A 23,520-nucleotide genomic window follows, 5' to 3' on the forward strand; every position below is an offset into this window, starting at 1 on the left:
CATGGGTTTAAACTTCACTTTCACCAATGACTGCTGTGATACTCTACTCTGCAATGGCGTCTCAAGCAGTTCTGCTTTCATCTTGTCCAGCACCCTGCTCTCACTTCTTCTGACACTGTTTTATTTACAGTAAGCTTAATTAACTATATCAAGAGAGCAGTCAAAATGTAACTCACACACACACACATATTTGTTTTTGTGAATTGTGGGGACATTCCATAGGCGTAATGGTTTTTATACTGTACAAACTGTATGTGCTATTGCCCTACACCAACCCTACAAATAAATATTATTGATGATAATAAATCATCAAAAAAAATTGGGCTTGTTTTTGAAGCAGCGGTTGCTTATTTGTCTTGCGAGAGTTGGCAACAGTGCTTGTCGAAGCTTATTCGCGCGCCGTTGGCTCGAGGAGGCACTTTTGTGTCGACAATTACAGAAGAACAAAAAAACAGCAACAACATATCCTATCCTAGGTGTTCAGCACAGGTAATATCATTCTTTTCGAATTCATACGATTAATCATATGTCTGATTTTTCTCGTTGCGCCTTTCTTTGCTTTTGTTAGTTAACGTTACTCGACGTCAACTTCAGAAACTGGCCTCGTTTCTAACGTTAACTCACGCGTAACCTGTTTATTCACCTCGTATTTTCCTCTGGCTTAATGAGTACGTTAAGGCAAAAAGAAAAAAAAAAACACGCTTTCCTCAACTATCATGAATTGCTTGTACAATGTTTTTGCACAGTGAAATATGTCTGAAGCCAGTAATGTACAAGAACCAGAAAGTAACGCTAGAGCTTTGAGTATAAATGAAGTTGAAGAGGATGAGGGAAACCGTGAGGTAAATTATTGTTTAATAATATCTCAGTTATAAAGTACTTATTGCGTTAGTAACACAGTGGTGTACCTTTTTTTGTTTAATTTTAGATTTTTCTGAGTGTATTTGTTCAACAAGGACAAATTGGACTAAGTTATTATGACAGTTGCGATTATACGCTGCATTTTATGCCGGACACCATGGACAACAGCGACCTCCACCTGCTGGATAGAGGTAGTTTATTAGCTGTAGTTTATTTCTCTCTTTCTGTTGGTCTTTTTTTATATATATAATATATAATATATATATTGGAGCATTTGCATTGAGCCGTGTCTCTCCCACTGCTTGTTTGTTCATATATCTTTTGCTTGCACAGTGTCTGTTGGTTGTCTCTGCCAGAATACTTGACTCGCATGTCAAGCCAAGATGAAGGAAACATTGATTGGAGATGCTTTGATGGCCATTATGTTAGTTTGTTTACCCCATCATGAATTTTCTGTTTCAGTCATACAGGAGCTGAGTCCAAACGTCTTAATAACAAGTGCAAAACAAGAGCAGAGCTTGCTCGAGTTTATCGAAAAGCTTGGTAAACTCTCCAATTTTAAATCATTATTTTTGGTGATCAGCACAGATAATCTCTTGCTCAATTGTTATTTTCGAGTTAATTTCAAACCAATGTCTAACTTTGCTTCAATTTCAGAATTAAATCCTGAATATAAGCCTGAAATAGTCATGTTTCCAAATGCAAACTTTGGTAAGTATTTACACATAGCTTTATTTTATTCTGTATCGCAATTCAGAGGAAATGTTGTTTTGTGAAACACAAAAAGAGAACTTTCGTAGGATGTTCATACTGCACTTTTCCTTACGTTGAAAGTGGATGGGGATGCCAAAAATGGCAAAAAAGCTTTGATCTGTGTAACGTTTATACTTATAAAAAGAAATCATAAGAAGTAGAGGTATTATCAAATACTGCATATGTGTGCATTAAATTTTGCAGCGTTTTACCAGCTTAGTAAAAAACAGTCACGGTAATTGATCCTGTACCATCTTTTGCAGGTCTGGAGATCAGCAGACAGCGACTCCTCTCAGCACACATCCCATCTCTCCCTCCCACCATCACAGAGAGCGAGAAAATCCCGTATCTCTCCTCCTGTATCCCATTAGACTCAGTGCTGATGGTGAGACATCAGATGGTTTATGCTGGATGAATAAATGGGCATATCATGACGATCTTCTCTGCCGTAGATGAGGTCAATAGGAGGGCTGTTGAAGTGTCTGGAGAGGAGGAGAGTTGGCTTAGACATGGAAGACAGCAGTATGGGCGTTCCCATATTGCAGTTTTTGGCTTACACACTGTAAGACATTTGTGTATCAATCACTTTTTTTTTTTTTTTAAGTGAGAATAAAACTCTGGTTTATTTGTTCATTATTTTGCAGGAAAGATGTTGTGTACATCGACAAAGACACATATAGGTTGGTCATATGAACAGGTTCCATCCTTTGTTCCTTTTTCTATAAATTCAACTTTTTGGAGCTGTTAAAACTTGTTTGCACTCTTTCCTCAGTGCCCTCCAGATCTTTAAATCTGAGCTGCATCCTTCCGTCTTTAAGCTCCAGTTAGGAGAGAAAGAAGGATTGAGTCTTTATGGTAAAATGTATTATTCTGTGCACCATTTAAAGTGAATCAAATTGGTATTTTTTGTGTAAGGGTTTTGAAACGGTTGTCCACAAGGGAAAGCTAGGGGATCCATGAAAAAGTTTAGATAAAAATTGTGTAAAAACAAATAAATAATAAAAAAATAAGTTTAAAATCAATAAATGAATAATAAAATTGTATCACAATAAAATATATTTAAAGAAAATAATATAAATAAAAAATCTAAAATCTAAAAGAAGAGTACTATAGTGAATAGAAGAAATGCAATAATAGAAACCTTATATTTTCTAAATAATATTTAGCACATATTTATAATATTAGTTTTCAAAGTTTAAATCAGTAAATTTATATTCTAAATATGCTAAATTACCTGTGAATATTTTAAGAAAATTTTAGGATAGTGGTCCCTTGCACAAAAACATTGAGAACCCCTGTTTTAGTGAGTAGTCAGAAAAGTTGAGAATGGTAATTGTTTAGTGGAAAGTTATAATTTATAAAAATGTTTATTTAAAGGAATAGTTCATCCATTAAAATTAAAGTCTTTTTTTTAAAAATCTTATAATAATGCCCATGCTGATCTTTTGCTTGCAATAAAAGTGAATGGGAATAAATACCCACGTTGTGTTTTCGGCAGGTGTTCTTAATCGATGTCAGAGCAAGTTTGGCTCTCTGCTTTTACGGTAAAATTCCGGTTTTATAACAGATAATTTAGCACATTTAAAATGTGTTTAAGCCCTAACTGGATGAAATATAGACTTCCTTTTTCTCCTCTGTCTCAGGCAGTGGTTCCACAGACCTACTCGAGATCTGAACATCCTGAAGAGGCGTCAGGAAGTGATGCGTTTCTTCACAGCCCCTCGTAACTTTGCTGATCTTAACACTTTACAGAGTTGCCTGCGGAATATCAAGAACATCTCGGTACAGTTTTCAGCATTTTGTCTAAAAATCAACATTGTTTAATCAGAGCCAAATTACAGAACAACAAAAGCCACCCAAATGAATTGACTCTTGTCTTGTCTTTCATACAGACGTTGCTGCATAAAATGTCTCGCTCTAACCCGAAGGTTGCCATCTGGCAAGGCCTATATAAGGTGTGGGCACAATAGTCAGTTAATTAGTTGTTCCTTAAGAGGATTGGCTATCCTGTTTTTTTTTTTTTTTTTTTCTTCACCATGTTTCTCTAATATCAGACAGTGTACATTGTGCATTAGGGACACTGTTCGCTCCATGCCCCAGTGCATCCAACTTTTCAGTGAAATCACTCAAAACTTCTCCGATGATCTTTTCTACATTGCCACATACATCAGTAAAGTGGTGAGACTGAATAATGGACTAAAGCATGTTCCATTTTTTATTGCAATTGATGTTTATGTTAAATTATTACAGACTTAATGTAATTGCCTTGGGTTTGTCATTCTCCATTGCAGGTGGACTTTGAAGGAAGTATAGCTGAGAACCGATTCACTGTTAGGCCGGATGTTGATCCTGTTATTGATGAGAGAGAGTGGTTTTCCATTGATTTCTTCAGTTCTGATGGAATAGTAACTGAAGGTGCACAATATATTGGTGGCTGATATATCATTCACAGATAACTAGGAAAATGAAACTGTTATTTAATTACCCGCCTTATTTTTCAATGTGAAATTAAGTTATTTTCTGTGAATGCGCAAGACTTCAGATTCATATTGCCATTATACATAAAAAAAAAACTTGAAGAATAATAAAGTGCAGTAAACGGTAAAACTATAACCTATCCGGTTTGTGTGTCATCTACATCCCTCTGCTCAGGAAGTGATTAATGCTGCCCTCCATTCATTAAAGTGTGATGTGTTACCTAATTGTTGACACAGAGCTGTTAACATAAAGGTTGCGGGTTCAATTCCTTGTTGGAATGACCCAATAAATGAAGAGTCAGTGAGGTGGCCATTGTGCCCCTGAGCGGGCCACTTGACCCCAGCTTGCTGCAGGATGTCTGTTTTGGTAATAAATAATTGATAATAAATAATATTGATGATAATAAATCATCAAAAAAAATTGGGCTTGTTTTTGAAGCAGCGGTTGCTTATTTGTCTTGCGAGAGTTGGCAACAGTGCTTGTCGCAGCTTATTCGCGCGCCGTTGGCTCGAGGAGGCACTTTTGTGTCGACAATTACAGAAGAACAAAAAAACAGCAACAACATATCCTATCCTAGGTGTTCAGCACAGGTAATATCATTCTTTTCGAATTCATACGATTAATCATATGTCTGATTTTTCTCGTTGCGCCTTTCTTTGCTTTTGTTAGTTAACGTTACTCGACGTCAACTTCAGAAACTGGCCTCGTTTCTAACGTTAACTCACGCGTAACCTGTTTATTCACCTCGTATTTTCCTCTGGCTTAATGAGTACGTTAAGGCAAAAAGAAAAAAAACACGCTTTCCTCAACTATCATGAATTGCTTGTACAATGTTTTTGCACAGTGAAATATGTCTGAAGCCAGTAATGTACAAGAACCAGAAAGTAACGCTAGAGCTTTGAGTATAAATGAAGTTGAAGAGGATGAGGGAAACCGTGAGGTAAATTATTGTTTAATAATATCTCAGTTATAAAGTACTTATTGCGTTAGTAACACAGTGGTGTACCTTTTTTTGTTTAATTTTAGATTTTTCTGAGTGTATTTGTTCAACAAGGACAAATTGGACTAAGTTATTATGACAGTTGCGATTATACGCTGCATTTTATGCCGGACACCATGGACAACAGCGACCTCCACCTGCTGGATAGAGGTAGTTTATTAGCTGTAGTTTATTTCTCTCTTTCTGTTGGTCTTTTTTTATATATATAATATATAATATATATATTGGAGCATTTGCATTGAGCCGTGTCTCTCCCACTGCTTGTTTGTTCATATATCTTTTGCTTGCACAGTGTCTGTTGGTTGTCTCTGCCAGAATACTTGACTCGCATGTCAAGCCAAGATGAAGGAAACATTGATTGGAGATGCTTTGATGGCCATTATGTTAGTTTGTTTACCCCATCATGAATTTTCTGTTTCAGTCATACAGGAGCTGAGTCCAAACGTCTTAATAACAAGTGCAAAACAAGAGCAGAGCTTGCTCGAGTTTATCGAAAAGCTTGGTAAACTCTCCAATTTTAAATCATTATTTTTGGTGATCAGCACAGATAATCTCTTGCTCAATTGTTATTTTCGAGTTAATTTCAAACCAATGTCTAACTTTGCTTCAATTTCAGAATTAAATCCTGAATATAAGCCTGAAATAGTCATGTTTCCAAATGCAAACTTTGGTAAGTATTTACACATAGCTTTATTTTATTCTGTATCGCAATTCAGAGGAAATGTTGTTTTGTGAAACACAAAAAGAGAACTTTCGTAGGATGTTCATACTGCACTTTTCCTTACGTTGAAAGTGGATGGGGATGCCAAAAATGGCAAAAAAGCTTTGATCTGTGTAACGTTTATACTTATAAAAAGAAATCATAAGAAGTAGAGGTATTATCAAATACTGCATATGTGTGCATTAAATTTTGCAGCGTTTTACCAGCTTAGTAAAAAACAGTCACGGTAATTGATCCTGTACCATCTTTTGCAGGTCTGGAGATCAGCAGACAGCGACTCCTCTCAGCACACATCCCATCTCTCCCTCCCACCATCACAGAGAGCGAGAAAATCCCGTATCTCTCCTCCTGTATCCCATTAGACTCAGTGCTGATGGTGAGACATCAGATGGTTTATGCTGGATGAATAAATGGGCATATCATGACGATCTTCTCTGCCGTAGATGAGGTCAATAGGAGGGCTGTTGAAGTGTCTGGAGAGGAGGAGAGTTGGCTTAGACATGGAAGACAGCAGTATGGGCGTTCCCATATTGCAGTTTTTGGCTTACACACTGTAAGACATTTGTGTATCAATCACTTTTTTTTTTTTTTTAAGTGAGAATAAAACTCTGGTTTATTTGTTCATTATTTTGCAGGAAAGATGTTGTGTACATCGACAAAGACACATATAGGTTGGTCATATGAACAGGTTCCATCCTTTGTTCCTTTTTCTATAAATTCAACTTTTTGGAGCTGTTAAAACTTGTTTGCACTCTTTCCTCAGTGCCCTCCAGATCTTTAAATCTGAGCTGCATCCTTCCGTCTTTAAGCTCCAGTTAGGAGAGAAAGAAGGATTGAGTCTTTATGGTAAAATGTATTATTCTGTGCACCATTTAAAGTGAATCAAATTGGTATTTTTTGTGTAAGGGTTTTGAAACGGTTGTCCACAAGGGAAAGCTAGGGGATCCATGAAAAAGTTTAGATAAAAATTGTGTAAAAACAAATAAATAATAAAAAAATAAGTTTAAAATCAATAAATGAATAATAAAATTGTATCACAATAAAATATATTTAAAGAAAATAATATAAATAAAAAATCTAAAATCTAAAAGAAGAGTACTATAGTGAATAGAAGAAATGCAATAATAGAAACCTTATATATATATTTCTAAATAATATTTTGCACATTTTTATAATATTAGTTTTCAAAGTTGAAATCAGTAAATATATGTTCTAAATGTGCTAAATTATACATGAATATTTTCTTCTGGCCTCTAAAACACTGAAATCCCCTGTTTTAGTGGGTAGTCAGAAAAGTTGAGAATGGTCATTGTTTTATGGAAAGTTATAATATATAAAAATCATTATTTAAAGGAATAGCTCACCCAAAAATTAAAATTCTGCCATTATTTACTCATGTCATTTCCAAACCCTCCATTCAAAATGAGAAGAAATCCTGAATAATGCGTATGCTGATTTTTTAATGCAGTAAAAGTGAATGGAGTAAATACCCGCATTGTGATTTTTGCAGGTGTTCTGAATTGCTGTCGGAGCAAGTTTGGCTCTCTGCTTTTACGGTAAAATCCTGGTTTTATAACATAATTTAGCACATTTAAAAGGTGTTTAAGCCCTAACATAGACTTCCTTTTTCTCGTTTGTTTTAGGCAGTGGTTCCACAGACCTACTCGAGATCTGAACATTCTGAAGAAGCGTCAGGAAGTGATCCGTTTCTTCACATCCCCTCGTAACTTTGCTGATCTTAACACTTTGCAGAGTTCCCTGCGGAATATCAAGAACATCTCGGTACAGTTTTCAGCATTTTGTCTAAAGCTCAACATTATTTAATCAGAGCCAAATTACAAAACAACAAAAGCCACACAAATAAAGTGACACTTAGCTTGTCTTTCATACAGACGCTGCTGCATAAAATGTCTCTCGCTAACCCGAAGGTTGTCGTCTGGCAAAGTCTGTATAAGGTACAGCACTCAGTTAATTTATTATTGCCTATCCTGGCTTGTTTTTTTTGTTCATTCATGTTTCTCTTTTATCAGACGGTGTACAATGCATTGTGCATTAGGGACACCATTCGCTCCATGCCCCAGTCCATCCAACTCTTCAGTGAAATCAGTCAAAACTTCTCCGATGATCTTTTCTACATTGCTACATGCATCAGTAAAGTGGTGAGTCTGAATACTATTTTATTTTCTGTTGTTAAATTATTGCTGAATTAATGTAATTGCTTTGGGGTTGTCATTCTCCATTGCAGGTGGACTTTGAAGGAAGTGTAGCTGAGAACCGATTCACTGTCAGGCCGAATGTCGATCCTGTTATTGACGAGAGTGAGTGGTTTTCCATTGATTTCTTCAGTTCTGATGCAACAGTAACTAAAAGTCCACAATATATCGGTGGCTGATACATTATTCGCAGATAACTAGGAAAATGAAACTATTGTTTATTTATCCACCTTATTTTTCAACTTGAAATTAAGTTATTTTCTGTAAATGTACAAGACTTCAGATTAATTTTGCCACTATAAACTAGGTAAATAACTAGAAGAAGAATAAAGTGCATTAAATGGTAAAAGCTATAATAATATTATATAATGCTATAATAATATCATGAAAACAAATAGAATAATTTGAAAAGAAATCTCGCACATTGAAGTTGAAAATGACCACACCCACTCTTACATTAAAAATAGGTGGATAGCTAGAAATTTGTTGGCTCTTCATTTTTATTATATACATTTTTGGTTTATTCTCTTCTTTACAGAGAAAAGAAGGATGATGGGTCTCCCAGATTTCCTGACAGACGTGGCTCGTGCTGAGCTGGAAAAACTGGACCCTCGCTTCTCCACCTGCAGCATAATCTACATCCCTCTGGTCAGGACGGGATTAATGCTGCCCTCCATTCATTAAAGTGTGATGTGTAACCTCATTGTTGACACAGAGCTGTTAACATAAAGGTTGTGGGCTCAATTCCTTGTTGGAGTGACCCAATAAATGAAGAGTCAGTGAGGTGGCCATTGTGCCCCTGAGCAGGCCACTTGACCCCAGCTCGCTCGCGGATGACTGTTTCTGTAATTAGTGCACTGCAGTGTGGCTAAATGACAAGCAGCTGTAACGACTGTGGCATATGGGTTAACAAAAGCAGCAAGCAGTGCTGTTTTATTTAATAGTGCAATAGCTTGCAATTATTCACAGGATTTCAATTTATTGTGACATTTCTGTGCCACCTAACAGAATTCCAAAAATACTGATTGTTTTTCCAAATGGATTTCCTAAACACTTCTAAAATCCTCTTGCTCCATTGATTATGCAAACAGGAAGCCCTTCACTAAACTCGTACCATCGGTTGAGCCATCAGTAGACATTTTGAGCCACTCAAACACACTGCAATGTTGAAAGAGGAGAATCAGCCTTTTAAAGGCTTTCACCTTAAAAGATCTATTTGAAATAACAAAATGAATAGTTGCTAATTGCTAATTGATAACGAGCAGCATCAGTATTTTGCATTTCAAGGCAAAAATTGTTGTAGAACATAAATTCAGATGCCTGTATAAATTTGAATAGCTAGTGCTTACATTTATTTAACTGATGTACATGATGACATCCTTGTATTTCATTCTGTTTTGGATGACAGATTGGATTTTTACTGTCGGTGCCAAGATTACCCACCATGCTGGATAAACAGAGCTTTGAGATGGAGGGTCTTGATTTCATGGTGAGTATGGTAGTACTTTTTAACACAATTTTTTCAAGGCAGCACAGTGTTTGTTTCTTAAAATATTCTTGTTAGGGTTTGTTTTAAACTGGAAACCGCTTATTGTACAGACTTTGTTTCGTAGATAATTTCAGTCTTACTTGTGCTTTTATTTGATTCTTGTCAACTCATTACTGTTTAAGGGTGCTTTCACACCTGGCTCGTTGTTTCGGAACCTGGCGTGTTTCCCCCTTAGCTCGGTTTGTTTAGGGCATATGTGAACATGGCAATCGCGCTCGGATCCGCGCCAAAACAATCGGTCCGAAATCGCCTGAACGAGGTGGTCTCGGCTCGATTGAAAACGAACTCTGGAGCGGTTCAGTTGTAGTGAGAAAGCAATCCGATCTAATGGACCAACGAACCAGGCTATATCACAATGTATAATGGGTAATTACACAAGTTCCGTGAAAAGCATTAGCTTTGTTGTTTTACTAATACTTCAAAATGAACCTGTGAATGTCTGTGGGTGAGCACGTCTTCGCCATTCAAAATAAAAAAGCTTACTTTTTCATTTTATAATGCCGTCTTACTGTTCTTCTTCCTAGTAGGTGCATTTTAAAAATGTTTTCCCAATGAATCCTGGACTCCTGCTCAAAATGATAAATTAATATAAGGACAGCTACAAAAAAACCCAACAATAAGCCCGCCCTGTTTCGGAACAAAGCAATCGATCTACATGTGTGAAAGCACCCTTAGATTATAGTTAGAAAATCTTACCTACATTATTGCATATGGATCAAAGTGCTTCCTTTCAACAGAAAATCTTAATTGAAAAGCATGAAAACTAATATTAATCACAGAAATTTAATGTGCACACATGGAGTACATATCTCAGGCACCTTTGTCTTAGGCTCATTAATGTTTGAGGGGTTGATAAGAGCTGATTTTTGCATTTAATTTGTGGATTATTTCAGTTCCTGTCAAAGGATCAACTGCATTACCGCAGTGCTCGAACCAAAGAGCTGGACAGCATGCTGGGAGACCTGCATTGTGACACCTTGGGTCTTTTTTATTCTTTCTTCAGTTGATTAATAAATTAATTGCACAAAACCTTTACAATGTCTTTTAATACTCTATGTAATCATGTTACTTTTTTTCCCCAGATCTGGAGATGGTGGTAATGAGGAAGCTTCAGGCCTCAGTGCTTCAGCGGAGCGACTGTTTGTATAAGGTCATGTCTCTGTGTGCAGAGCTGGACTGTCTCATTGCTTTGGCTCAGGCTTCTCTGGATCACGGCTACTGCTGTCCAACCCTGACATCAAACCACAGACTGGCCCTGATTGAGTCACGGTACAAATCATCTCTTCTAATGAGATGAATTTTCTGATTTCTCTTCTGTTCATATATTTATCCCTCTTTCTCTTTCAGCCATCCTTTGCTGGAACTGTGTACTCCAGTATTTGTGTCAAACACCTACATCAGCTCTGAAACTGAAGGCAAAGTGAAAGTTATTACAGGACCAAATTCCTCCGGCAAGAGCATCTATCTAAAACAGGCAAACACAGCAATAAACATTACAGACCTCAAACATTACAGACCTTCACATAAAACTGTACGCTGAAGTTATTAATAAATAAATAATAGAAAATTTCACAACAATACTTAAAAAGATGGTATAAATATACCAAGACAATTCACTTATATTACTATGAATGGGAGAAAGTGCAATGTGCAATATAGTGGAATAAGTCCCTTCATTAGAAGCTCCAGTTCCCATAGAAGCAATCAGTGTCCTGAGATGCATGCTTTTAACTCTACATGCACGTCTTACATGAAATAAGGTTTAAAGATAAGAAACAACATTTATGGGTCAGTACATGGCAGATTTTTATTGCTGAATTGAAATGTTATTTAAATGTGAGTTTGGCAAGCAGTTTTTGACATTTTGATATTCTCCTATTCAAATAGATAGAAATTACTATTTCATGCCAGAAATAGCTGCCCGGAGGTGTTACAAATATGACCATTGAGTGAACTGACTTTACTTGAAATGGACTTTTCTTAAAAATTAACTAAAGTCAGGTAGTGCTGGGCGGTATGACCAAAAACTTATATCATGGTGTTTTTCAAAATTATACCGGTTTCACGGTACATGACGGTATTTATTAGTGCTAAAGTGTTGCGCTCGTGTGTGTGAGAGACGCGGGAGCTGATGGCAGGGGGCGGTGGATATTTGTGGCGGTCAATGTGGGTATTGTGGATGAGTTCTTCTGTGTCATCACGTTCTATTAGTTCTACAGCTTCAGTTTCGGAATTTTCACGCTTAGTAACACATACAGCTGTTCCCTCACCACAGTGTAACAGTGAAAAGGGACCCCTTTCAAACAGTGTCTTGTTCCAAACTTTGTTTAAGCGACATATACTGGTATTGCGGTATTTTAAAAATTCATATCATAACAAAAATAAACACCGGTATTCGGTATGAACCGGTATACCGCCCAGCACTAAAGTCAGGGTTCCATGACTCTTGTTTGGTAATAATCCTAAATGTAGGCATTTCATCATTTTCGTAACATCTTGTATGGTCTCTAAAGGTGGGACTGATTGTGTTCATGGCGCTGATTGGCTCAGATGTTCCTGCTAAAGAGGCAGAGATTGGGCTGGTGGATGGAATCTTCAGCCGCATGCATAGCCGTGAGTCTGTATCAGTGGGTCTGAGCACCTTCATGTTAGACTTGAACCAGGTGAGACCATCACACCCTCCTGAACACACAAAGGCCCTGTATACTTTTTTAATTTTGTAACATCCATCTTGGCTCATCCCATTTTGAGTGTCATGTCTCTCATTCATGCTGCTTGAATTGGTTTTGATAACTGTGTTTGCAAGGCAGCCATTCAAAACTGCCACTGATGAGTCATTGAAATATTTACATAGCGAATTGCAATATCATCCTTCAGCTGGTTTCTAATAATTACGATTCCTGTCTAGATAACAAGTTCCTTGAACCACAGCACTGGGGATTCTCTTGTTCTAGTGGATGAGTTTGGTAAAGGAACCAACACTGTAAGTGTAAAGAACCAGGAGGAGCAAACAGGACTTGATAGAAAAGCAAGAATTGAAAAGCATTTCAACTAATATTGCGTGTGTGTTTATGATGCAGGTGGATGGATTGGCTCTCCTGACTGCAAGTCTCAATAACTGGATGCGTCGTGGGCCGCAGTGTCCTCACTTACTTATGTCGACATGCTTCCACAGCCTCATACAGCTGGGCTTGATCTCTGATTCTCCACTGCTGGATTTACTGGTGCCACAGAAACATGCTATGACCAGAAAATACATTTTTCATAGACCATTACCATCACTGTGATTTCAAGACTAAAAAACCAACTTGTGCATTTTTGGTTTTCGTTTGCAGACTCTAGAGACAGCAATAGAGGGAGAAGAGCTGGTGTTTTTGTACCAAGTGAAAAACGGCATCTGCCAGTCGAGTTGTGCGGCTAATATCGCCACTCTGGCCGGCATTCCCGATGACCTGGTCAAGAGAGGAGTGGAGGTATGATACAGTAATTTTTCATATTGAATTCAGATGTGGGATCTTCCTACTTGTTATCTTTTATAAGAAAATGTATCTAACATTCCCTTTCCAAAAACATAAAAACATTTTAAATGCTTTTTCTTGGCTTCATGTGAATTTTAGGGCAAGAAACAGGCAAAAACATTGTTTTTTCATGCACTGGTCAATTTTGAGATTTTGGGTTATTTGGCTTTTCATAACATGTTTTTATAGACTAGCGGAAAGAAACATGCTTAATACACTTTCAAGTGTTTATTTTATTGCACTTTATTTATTTGCATCTGTAGATTTCATTTAAAATACATATCTTCAAAGGCTGTTTCCTCAAAATGTGTTTTTCTCATGCGCTGAGCCAGAAATGTTCAATTCAGTAGCATTTACATAAACCAAACTTGTATTCCTATCTACAGTATATTTTGAAGGTTTTTAAATATATTTGGTTTGTTCCTATCGTCTATGAACTTTCAAAATGTTTGTTTTTTTACTCTGTTATGCAGATGTCCTAGAAATTGTTCCCTGGGAACATGTCCAGTTTTTTTCTTTCAATGTTTTTTCTTGTTTATGCAAACATCCTCTGATTGTTCTCCCAGGAATATTGTGAAATTTGACTCATTGATATATATATATTTTGCTTTTTAAATGAACATTTATCGTTAACTGTGTACCCTTTCTGGGTGTCACCATGTTTATGTAATGTCCTGCATCTCTGAAATAACAGTTGTGGATATCTGCACGAGTTTTCAAGTTCAAAGTCTAACTTTGAATAGCGATCTATCACAGTTATCAGCGTTAAATGTGTGCGTGCTGTTTAGTCAATTTTTGACATTATAGGATTTAATCTCCTAAATATAATCTATGCAGGTGTCAGAGTTATACAGAACAGGAAGAACCATCAGAAAGATGAACAGCCCATCTTCAGATGAACAGTACAGCAGGTATGGGATGGTCTGAACAGAGAAACTATTATTCTTAAATTCTCTCCTCCTTCTACTTAAAATATATTTCCTGATTCAGGTGTGTTGAGGTGGTGGAGAAATTCCTCAGTATTGATCTGGATGACCCTGAGCTGGATCCCGATTCTTACTTGAAAGATGAGGTGCTCCCAACACTTGAAGAGGTGCTGTGATAACATCGAAACTGTACTGTGGGACTGTGGGTTCATTTTGTGGGAATTTAGGAGAAATTAATTTTAATTTCAAGGTTTCAACGTTCACAAATGCAAACATTTAAACCTGATGTTTTGAATTATATTATGCTTGCTTGTGTTCCGAAAGGGAAATTGAATTGTTGTTGTGTGATTCAATAAAAGAATCAGTTCGTAATATAAATTTGCTCATGATTTGAACATAATAGTCATGCTATATGTTTGTTTTTGCAGCGTTTAGCATTACTTTGTTGTAAACAGGCTTTTTTTATTTTATTTCATCACCTATTCACAGGAGCACTGCCACAGAATGGTGGTGCAGAAAACACAGTAATTATTAACTCTCTAGGGGGCTGACTTGATTTCAGAGGACTGTTAATGAGTTTCCTCAAGTAATCAGTTGTCACAGCATTAGAAAGAAACAACAACTTGCTCAGAGTTTATCAAATCAATTAAGTTCTCGAGCCATCTGTCGCAAGAGATCCAAAAAAAGATCTGCTCTGGTAGGATTACCTTCTGTGTGGGAAACCGAGCAGATAGAGAACGCCCACCACAAAGACCTTAAATAACATCCACATAATTGATTGCAGAATCAAAAGCACTCAGTAGAGTGAAGTAGACCAGGCTTGTCAAAGGTAAAAAAAAAAATAGGGATAGTTACTTGCTAGATTATTATATATATATACTATTATAGTATTTATTCATGTTTTGACTTTTGTATTTGATCTATATTTAGTTTTAATTTAAATGTAATTGTAGTTTTTTATATAGCTTTATTTTTATTTCAGTTACAGTTTTAGCAATTTTACTACTTCAACTAAAATATATTTATACAGTAATTTTCGATTAGGTTTTTTTTTCAGTTACGTTTTTCATGCAATATTTGTATTTTATATCAGCTTTATTTCAATTATGACTATTTTTTTTGTTTTAGTTAACAGTAACACCACTGTAGATTAGTGACACTTAATGCTACAACAGACTTGAGAGGTGTGAATTTAACCAATCTAACAAGTGCAAAATCCAGATAACTGTCAGATTTGGCTACAAAAGTTGTGTGTTAGAGAGTCTACTACGGTGTATTTGTCACTTTCAGCCCTGGATAATTTGTACAAATTAATTCAAGCCATCTATTCAGCTTTCTGAGGTCTACTCAACTATGCTTAGGAGCGGTGCTATTGTGATGAGATATGTGCTGAAGTTAATGAAATGCATCTACATCCACAAGTAATAGTTGTTATGCCATAATGAATTCATATACTGTCTGCTTGTGCCGTTAACCGTGTTGAGGAAACAAATGATTGTAATGGTTGTGCACGGACAGAGCCTTCATTGTAGCTGCAATAAGTGCTATTATTTTGCCATAATGACAAAGCATGTGCATCGGCTAAGTCAGCAAAACTGACACCATTAATTTAAATCACTAAATATATCTGTGATGATGTAGCTCATTTTATACAACAGCTGATTGGGATCTCTTAGATACTTCATATGGATCGAAAACAATACCAAAAAACAACATCCATAATGAATAACAAGATATTTGGATGTTTATAGTATAAAAATAGAGAAACACTTATGAATGCACTGCTCTCACAGTGTTTTGGGCATATTGCTGCACAGTTGAGTAAAATTGTCTGTCAGGTAATTTGAAAAAGTCTTTTGTGTGCTGACATTTAGATTAAATTTTTATTCAAATCAAAAATATAATTTAATGTGACTGAATCAACCTAAATTACACCAGCAAAAGTGTTAAGTCAGATAGCTTGCTAAGATACAAATGTTGTTGGTTTTTTTTGGCTCCGCAATTATTAAGAATGCAAAACTTTAAGTAGGGTATAGCTGTTGCAATATATATCATAATATATAGACAGATTTTAGCAACCTTTCAGTCTGCCTGCAAAAAGAGTGAAATGTCTGTAAAAACATTTTCAGCTCTGTATCATCTGCTTTTACTGGAAAAAAGAGACTGCCCAAAATAAGACATAATGTCTCTTGTCCATCACAACGTGACCCAAAAGTGCAGTTCATTTGACATTTGGATGATGTTATAAATGCTTTTTATATTTGTGTCAGATTTGTACACAGTAAGCTTCCCACTTTTCATTAAAAGCCATTTCAAAAGGTACTTTTGTTGACATTAATGGTCCATCACACGATTACTGCTATTCTGGAACAACAATTAAGTATTTCTGTTGTAATTTAAGGTGGATACTTGTCAAGTCAGAGCTCTTCATTTTTGCCACTTACTGTCAGTTTGTGAAGGGAGAAAATGACATTTGACATTTGCCGAGGCAGATGATGAAAGGGTCAGTCAGTCACTCAGGATTTAGTGTCTTGCTGAAGAACACGTAAGTGCTGGGGGTTTGACAGAATAAGATAAAGTCAGCATTTAAAGGGTTTTTTGAATGCTTCCTTCTTTCTTAATACTTTTTTTTTTTTCACCAGAACATTTCAAAATAGTGATCTGATTTATTTGCTAGCAAAAAAGAAAGCTTTGAGTTGAAAACAATCTTATGATAATGCTGTATTGACATTGAAGTACTCAGTAATGCAAATTAACTACATATTACGCATAACTGACAAGAGTAAATCATTCCCACAGAGTTTTATGAGGTCAGTGTCAAACACCATGATAATCCCTCAGTTCTGTCAGGACCACAGATGATTGACAATTAGCATACAGTTTGGATTGGCGGTATGGTTCTGTTCTGGGCAAGAAGGGCAAGAACCTCCATGCAGCCTAGCATGGATGAGAGCAGGGAGAGCAGCAATAACCCCCCAGGGTAAACAGAACAGAACTAACATAAATGTATTGCAGATATTGTTAAAGTTCAATCATTTTATGTACACATTTTAGAATTAGTCTGATTCAAGGAGAATCAGAAGGCTGAATCCCGACTGACAGAGGAGGAGTTGGGGATGGAGGAGGGTAATTAGCTATTGAGCAATGCGAAAACTGCTGATAATACTGAGGGACCTTATATATGAATGCTTAGATAGGTGTCGTAGTCCCATAGGTAGATGGGGATCAGCTGAAGGTCAGCTGATGCGAGCTTGACTAACGTGACCTGCCAGAACTAACGCTACGCTTGATATCTCTTGTTGGACTCGGTAAGCAATTGTTTGGCATGCTTTGCACCTTTTAATGAAGCCCCATCAGATAAGCTCTCAGTCCGTCACTTTACATGCATCAATCCTGATCCCATTTTGTCCTTATGCATTAATCTCTCTAACTTGAAGTATAAAAACCACCGCTGCGATGCAGCAAGCCACAGAAGAGTTTGACTCTTGTGGTCACTGGCCAATATAAGCACTTCTTAGTAAATCTGGCACTTGCAGGGATGATCATGGTCTGCTTTGGCTTCACCTTTACTACAGCTTTGAACAGCCACTTCATCCTTTGACCAAATGTGATGCACGTTGAAGGTTTTATGGTGACACTTGTGAGTTGGTTGCTGCAACCCTTTTAGAGGTAAAAACCATCTCATATGACTATCAAGCCATGTCTTCAGTTGATTTATAATGTTAAAGTCTTGAATTTGTCCAATTCTCTCCTAGGATTAAAGTAACACTGGTCGCTTATAGCTACTGGCCACTGAAAGAAGATATGTGGTCTGTAAGTCCATGAGGAGCTTCAAATTAACTGCATGACATCCTTTGAATGGAGTTGACTTGGTTGGCCATGACTTGTATCACTGCATTTTCTGGCTGGTAGGTGAGCATCTTTTCATTTCAAACTTCTTTATTTTTTTCTTGGTTATGTAAGTGAGGTCTAGAAGATAAAAATGTAATGCAGCCTAGTGGTTAAAGTTTTGGGCTAGTCATTGAAAAGTCGAATGTTTATTAAAGGGGTCATATGATGCGATTTCAAGTTTTCCTTTCTCTTTGGAGTGTTACAAGCTCTTGGTGCGATCAAAAAAGACACTTAACCTCCTGTTGCTCTAGATATGTCCATGATGTATGCTGTGGGTTACTTTGGAGAAAAGCATCTGCTAAATGGCTGCTTGCTAAATGAGTGTTTTCTGAAGAAGCGTTTTTATGGATTATGGACTGGCATTTATTGGCCAGAATTGAAAGTTTAAAGTTAAAACCTCTTAATGATGAATTTGTTTCTTAAAAACAGGCAGCTTTCCACTTCACAAAATGTTAATTGATGGACTGGAGTCGTGTGGATTATTGTGATGTTTTTATCAGCTGTTTGGACTCTCATTCTGACGGCACCCATTCACTGATCCATTGGTGAGCAAGAGATGTAATGCTATTCAAATCTGTTCCGATGAAGAAACAAAATAAAGCAATAAGGGGCTTATTGCTTTTATAAAACGGTTATTCCATATACGTAGTAAGGTTTTACAGAATAAAACAGAGCAAATAAAGTGTAATAATGTAAATAAAAACAGTATTCTTCCACCAAACAATGTAGTTCCTCAGAAACAGTTGTGGTTCCAACAAAGTGGTTGCCGAGCAACACAGGAGTAAACAACGCGGCTCAACCAATCAGAATCAAGGACCGGAACTATCCGTTTTATAATATGAATTTTTCACAGTTATATAAGCTTGGGGCTTATTGCTTTAGTTTAACCCTGTTAGGGGCTTATTGCTTTTATAAAACGGTTATTCCATATACGTAGTAAGGTTTTACAGAATAAAACAGAGCAAATAAAGTGTAATAATGTAAATAAAAACAGTATTCTTCCACCAAACAATGTAGTTCCTCAGAAACAGTTGTGGTTCCAACAAAGTGGTTGCCGAGCAACACACAGAAGTAAACAAAGGTGTATGTTTGTAGTGTAATTTACAACAGCTTCGAACGCCTCAACCAATCAGAATCAAGGACCGGAACTATCCGTTTTATAACCATTTTTAGCAAATCTTTCTTTTCCTTGTGTATTGGTGCTGATTGTCTCTTCATATCTCTTCTTACAGGTGCATTTCTGAAATTCTGCAGTGCTTATGTGGACCATATTACTACACACTCAGATTCAGTAATAAGTCCTGTCTTGTTTCCATTCATTGGCCAATTTATAACTCATCTTCACTTATGGATGAATTTAATCATAGCAGTTGTTGTCCTTCAAACTGATCTGATTTGAGAACACTTTAAAACTTTATAATTCACTAGGGAAGGCAGAATGTAAACATATAGTTGCACTTACCACAGAGGAAAAGGATGCCAATACGCCTTACATGACTTGACAGGCCACAGCACAGCAGCAAGAACATGTTGTAGGTCCATAATTGTATAAATCTGATTGCTGTCACCACAAGAAAAGAGATTAAGGTTTTCAGATTACAGGGAGAGGATGTGTGTTGTTGACAGCGGATTGGCTTTTTGGCTCCCTCTAGTGGTTTGTCTCTCATATTGTTTACATGATGTGCATTACTTGGGATTTTAGCCAGTTTAGTATTCATTGTTGTACATTTCTCGGTTTGAATTTGATATTCTGTGATAATCGTGTGTCCATGTTGTTTTAAACAGAAAGGCCACTTCGGATCTGGAATATGGTGTATTTGGAAAGAGAAAGTGAAGGAGGATGTTCTTATCTGCATTTTGAATCATAATGAATCAGCAGCAATGAAATGAAACAGTGGATTTTTATTCCTCCTTCCACACTCCTGCTGTGAGTAATTTCGTTTTTGTGGCCGCTTTGATCCTGATAGCATGGCTCAGGATTTGGATTCTGGTCCAAAATCAGCATGAGCAACTTTGACTGCAAGAAGAGCCATAAGATGCATGCAGCCAAACGCAGAAATGAGATGCATCCAAATCTCATTCATATTACAGTAATGCAAAACACAGTGATATGTAATTGAAATGGTAAACGTCATGATAGTATTTGTTGTTTTGCCTTTGATTTGTGCTGAAATACAGTAAATATTTGCTGTATTACAGTAACAAGAATCGCTATCTAAATAAAAAACACTCAAGTAAAACAATGACAATTTAGGAGAACATGCTTAATTGTCATCAAAATAGTGTTTTAAAGTAATTTTGTATTTGCTACAGTCTATTAGTTTACATTTACATATCAACCTTGCAGATTTTACCACTTTTCTCTTCATTAGGGAGATGCAAATATTCATTACAGTACATCCATATTCAACCCTTTTGTTTCTCTTTTGCTTTTCAATTTCTTTTTCCTGCTTCTCTCTGCCTTTTTTCAGTTTAGCACGTTCCCTTTGCAGTTGCCTTCTAATCGATAAGGTTTTTCTGCCTTGTATGTGCCTCTGTGTATGTGCGAGAGGGAGAGAAAGAGCGAGTGTGAATGTATGTATTGATATTTCAAGTAAATTGCATCGCTCTCTTACAACCCACTGAATTTTCCGAGACAGCTTGATGCTCATTGGAGACTGTAATACGTGTTCTAGTTACATTAATGCGGGAGACTATGAGCCTCGACACATCATGTCTTATAGACAGACAAAAGACGAGACAATGCAAAGTTGTTTCCTCTAATCATGGGATTTAAAACACAGACAGTGCTCTATCGGCATGCTTGTCTGTCACTATAATGCTAGTCACTATTGGCTTAATGCTGTGAAAAGAAGATCTTTCTCAGACTGATTGTGCACTACATATCATTCATTAGAAAACGGATTGTTCTGTCTCTGTTAAAAGCTGCATTCAAAGCTATTGTGAAACTTTTTTTTGAAACATTTTAATGTATTAATTATGCCTTGTAATTAAAATGGCACAGATTTAAGATGCAATATACAGAATCAATTAAAATCCAATACAGTGAGTTTAACATGCATGAGGGTGTTTTAAGGTTTTAGTGACCTAAAATAAGAGGCATTAACTTTCATTTAAAAATTATTTTCAACCAAAACCTTATAGTCTGAAAAACTATATTGCTATTACATTTATTCATAAAGTACACTGTAATGCATTATATCTTGCCATAAATAATTGTAACCACAATTAAAATGCACTATAGTATTTGCAGATTGCTTGTTACATCTGAAATCAGTTGTTTTGTAATATATTATACATTCTAAAGGTGTAATAATGAATAGATAAGTATTAAAATGTATCATAACTATGGTTAAAAACATTCATGAGATCACACAGTGCATTATTAATTAGTTATAATAATTAAAGCATCACACATAATTTTAAAATCAATTCTGCATAAAGGATTCAGGTGAAGTGTTTATGAAAATTTTTACGGTTATTAATAAAAGTAATCAAAATATCTAAATAAAAATGCATAAATTAACATAAATAAAGAAATGTATTTACATTTATATTTTTTATTTATCATATTGCTTTTGCCACCATTTTATAAACTCAAAGGACTCAAGACCTTGCTAAAACCTTAAAATACCCCTCCCACATGTTAAAATAACTATAATGCATGAATAGGTTATGTTGGAATTGAATTGATTCTGTACATATTTGCGTGTTCAATCAGAGCAGTTTTATTTCAATTACACTTGCATGACTGTTCTAGACATTGGTGGCCTTTCTTAAATCTTTCATTGTCTTTGCAGAGGCATTGAACATCTCGCAGACTGTAACAGGAGCATGACAGAGTAATGTGGACATGGGACAGAGAATGGAAGGTTGCAGCCCATTCTGGGTTCGGTTAATGAGAGGTAGGTGGTCTGTCAGAGAGGAGGAGGCGCCATCATGGCCTTTAGCGTTTGGCAAAAAAATACTCTCATGTTTATTCATGTGGGCTTCTCGTGGAGCCCAGAGGAATAGGTGTGTTGCGCCATAATGAAACCAAGCTACAGGCACGCACGATATGCTCGAGTAGAACCTTAATTGCATTTGGCTTCCACTAATTTATCATTTCTAGATGAGCTTTTAGTTTTTTGTCCCTGTATAATCATTCTCAAGTAGGCTTTTGTGATTTTTTTAAATGTCTGATGTTTGAATCAACCAAAATGAGTCTTTGTTGTGGTTAAATTATTGCATTGTTTCATGGCAACAAGCTACAAACGTGGTACTCGCTATTCATAGTAATGATATGAGTCAGGTTGACTTCCAGAGGTAATGTAAACATGATTCATGTTTTTAGGCGATGAGACACAGAGCTGTAAATATATATTGGAATAACCAGCTCTGCATGTGTGTGAGACGGTCTATAGCAAGAGTCTGTGATAATAGGATTCATGTAGATGATGGGGTTTGTATGAGCTTTGCGCGGTGGGGGTTGGTCCTCTTTGGATAAATCCGATGTCTTTGGCATCGTCTCGGAATCTCTTTGCTGCAGTGGGACAGCGGGACAGCTGTTACCAATGACCAGAGGAAAAACATTGATTCCTTTTCTTTCTGTCGGGCTTTTGTCTGAGAAGGGATGGGAGGTTGCCAAAATCACTTTTAATTGGCTGAAGGTGCATATAAAGATTTCTTTGTCTAGACTAATATGGAGGAAATGGGACAATGCTCAGTGTAATAATCTCTGATAATTTCCCAAAATTAGTTTCTGCCTTATATGGCAAAAAATAAATGCCACAATATTATTCATTATTGTTACTTTATGTGTCATTACAAAATGAATAAATAAATCTAATAAAAATTATATATATATACTGTATATATTTCCTAATTTAATTCAATAATTATTTGTCATTGCAAATTGTATTAACAGCATAACTCTTTGAGTTGAATTGAAATGTGCATGCATAATATTAAATTATTACCTTTGAGTATAGGGAAAGGCATATATTGAATGTTCATCTAATCCTGTCAATCACAAAGCAATATAACAACAGCTTATATCATTCTTCTGCTACCCCTCCACCATTCAAAATCCACCTTTATTTCTATTCATTTCTGTTATATATTCAGTAATTATGTAGTCAGGGGGGATTTAGAGTTTGTGAATGAGCATTTAGTATATATAGATGTAGTGTAAGTAAAAATGAGCAGATTATCATCAGACATGTTTTCTGGGGTACTAGGACATGGCAGGGCTACACAACTGACAAATTAAATTGAAATGTATATACTTATTTGTATGTATAAAGGATTTATTTTGGATTAAACATGTTCAGAGGTATTCATCTTTTGGTATAACCTCCTGCTTCCTTTTTTTCACAAAGTGTGCTGTTTCTCTTGTGCATAATATGTCAACATTGTCAGATACAAAAATAATGTGTGCTGCCATGTCAAATATTTATTAAAAATATTGACAAATCTAGCATTCAGTGTTGACTTGGGAATACAGGATGATTTCATACTTAACGTCAGCTCTGTTGATTGAAAAAATCTGAAAAAAAAATCTGGTTTGACAGATGATGGTGTTGATGACATAATCACATTATCACATATATTAAGCTATTTTGTTTCACT

The 23,520-nt window shown here is 36.2% G+C and overlaps 1 protein-coding gene across 1 annotated transcript; it reads left to right on the plus strand.

The window, feature by feature from the left end:
- The first annotated feature begins 1,018 nt into the window (after positions 1–1,018).
- LOC107745215 (mutS protein homolog 5-like) lies at positions 1,019–14,195 on the plus strand. The gene is made up of 34 exons (XM_016559071.1): positions 1,019–1,052; positions 1,324–1,404; positions 1,519–1,572; positions 1,878–1,999; positions 2,067–2,176; positions 2,259–2,294; positions 2,387–2,469; positions 3,113–3,158; positions 3,258–3,396; positions 3,507–3,553; positions 3,690–3,792; positions 3,906–4,029; positions 5,514–5,594; positions 5,709–5,762; positions 6,068–6,189; positions 6,257–6,366; positions 6,449–6,484; positions 6,577–6,659; positions 7,324–7,369; positions 7,457–7,595; positions 7,706–7,768; positions 7,844–7,972; positions 8,059–8,131; positions 8,565–8,674; positions 9,435–9,515; positions 10,469–10,556; positions 10,658–10,844; positions 10,923–11,049; positions 12,089–12,238; positions 12,484–12,558; positions 12,656–12,799; positions 12,911–13,048; positions 13,931–14,004; positions 14,084–14,195. The coding sequence occupies exons 1-34, from the start codon at positions 1,019–1,021 to the stop codon at positions 14,193–14,195; spliced, it is 3,201 nt and encodes a 1,066-aa protein (XP_016414557.1).
- Positions 14,196–23,520: the final 9,325 nt, after the last annotated feature.

This window comes from Sinocyclocheilus rhinocerous, unplaced genomic scaffold (assembly GCF_001515625.1).
Source record: "Sinocyclocheilus rhinocerous isolate Xijiao unplaced genomic scaffold, SAMN03320098_v1.1 scaffold257, whole genome shotgun sequence".
Lineage (NCBI taxonomy): Eukaryota > Metazoa > Chordata > Actinopteri > Cypriniformes > Cyprinidae > Sinocyclocheilus > Sinocyclocheilus rhinocerous.

Excerpts from the sequence above, each read along its gene's own strand:
- LOC107745215 (XM_016559071.1), top strand. The coding sequence starts at position 1,019 with ATGGACAACAGCGACCTCCACCTGCTGGATAGAG. Across the intron at positions 3,793-3,905 it reads CCACATACATCAGTAAAGTG|GTGGACTTTGAAGGAAGTAT; the intron begins GTGAGACTGAAT and ends TCTCCATTGCAG. Across the intron at positions 5,763-6,067 it reads GTTTCCAAATGCAAACTTTG|GTCTGGAGATCAGCAGACAG; the intron begins GTAAGTATTTAC and ends CATCTTTTGCAG.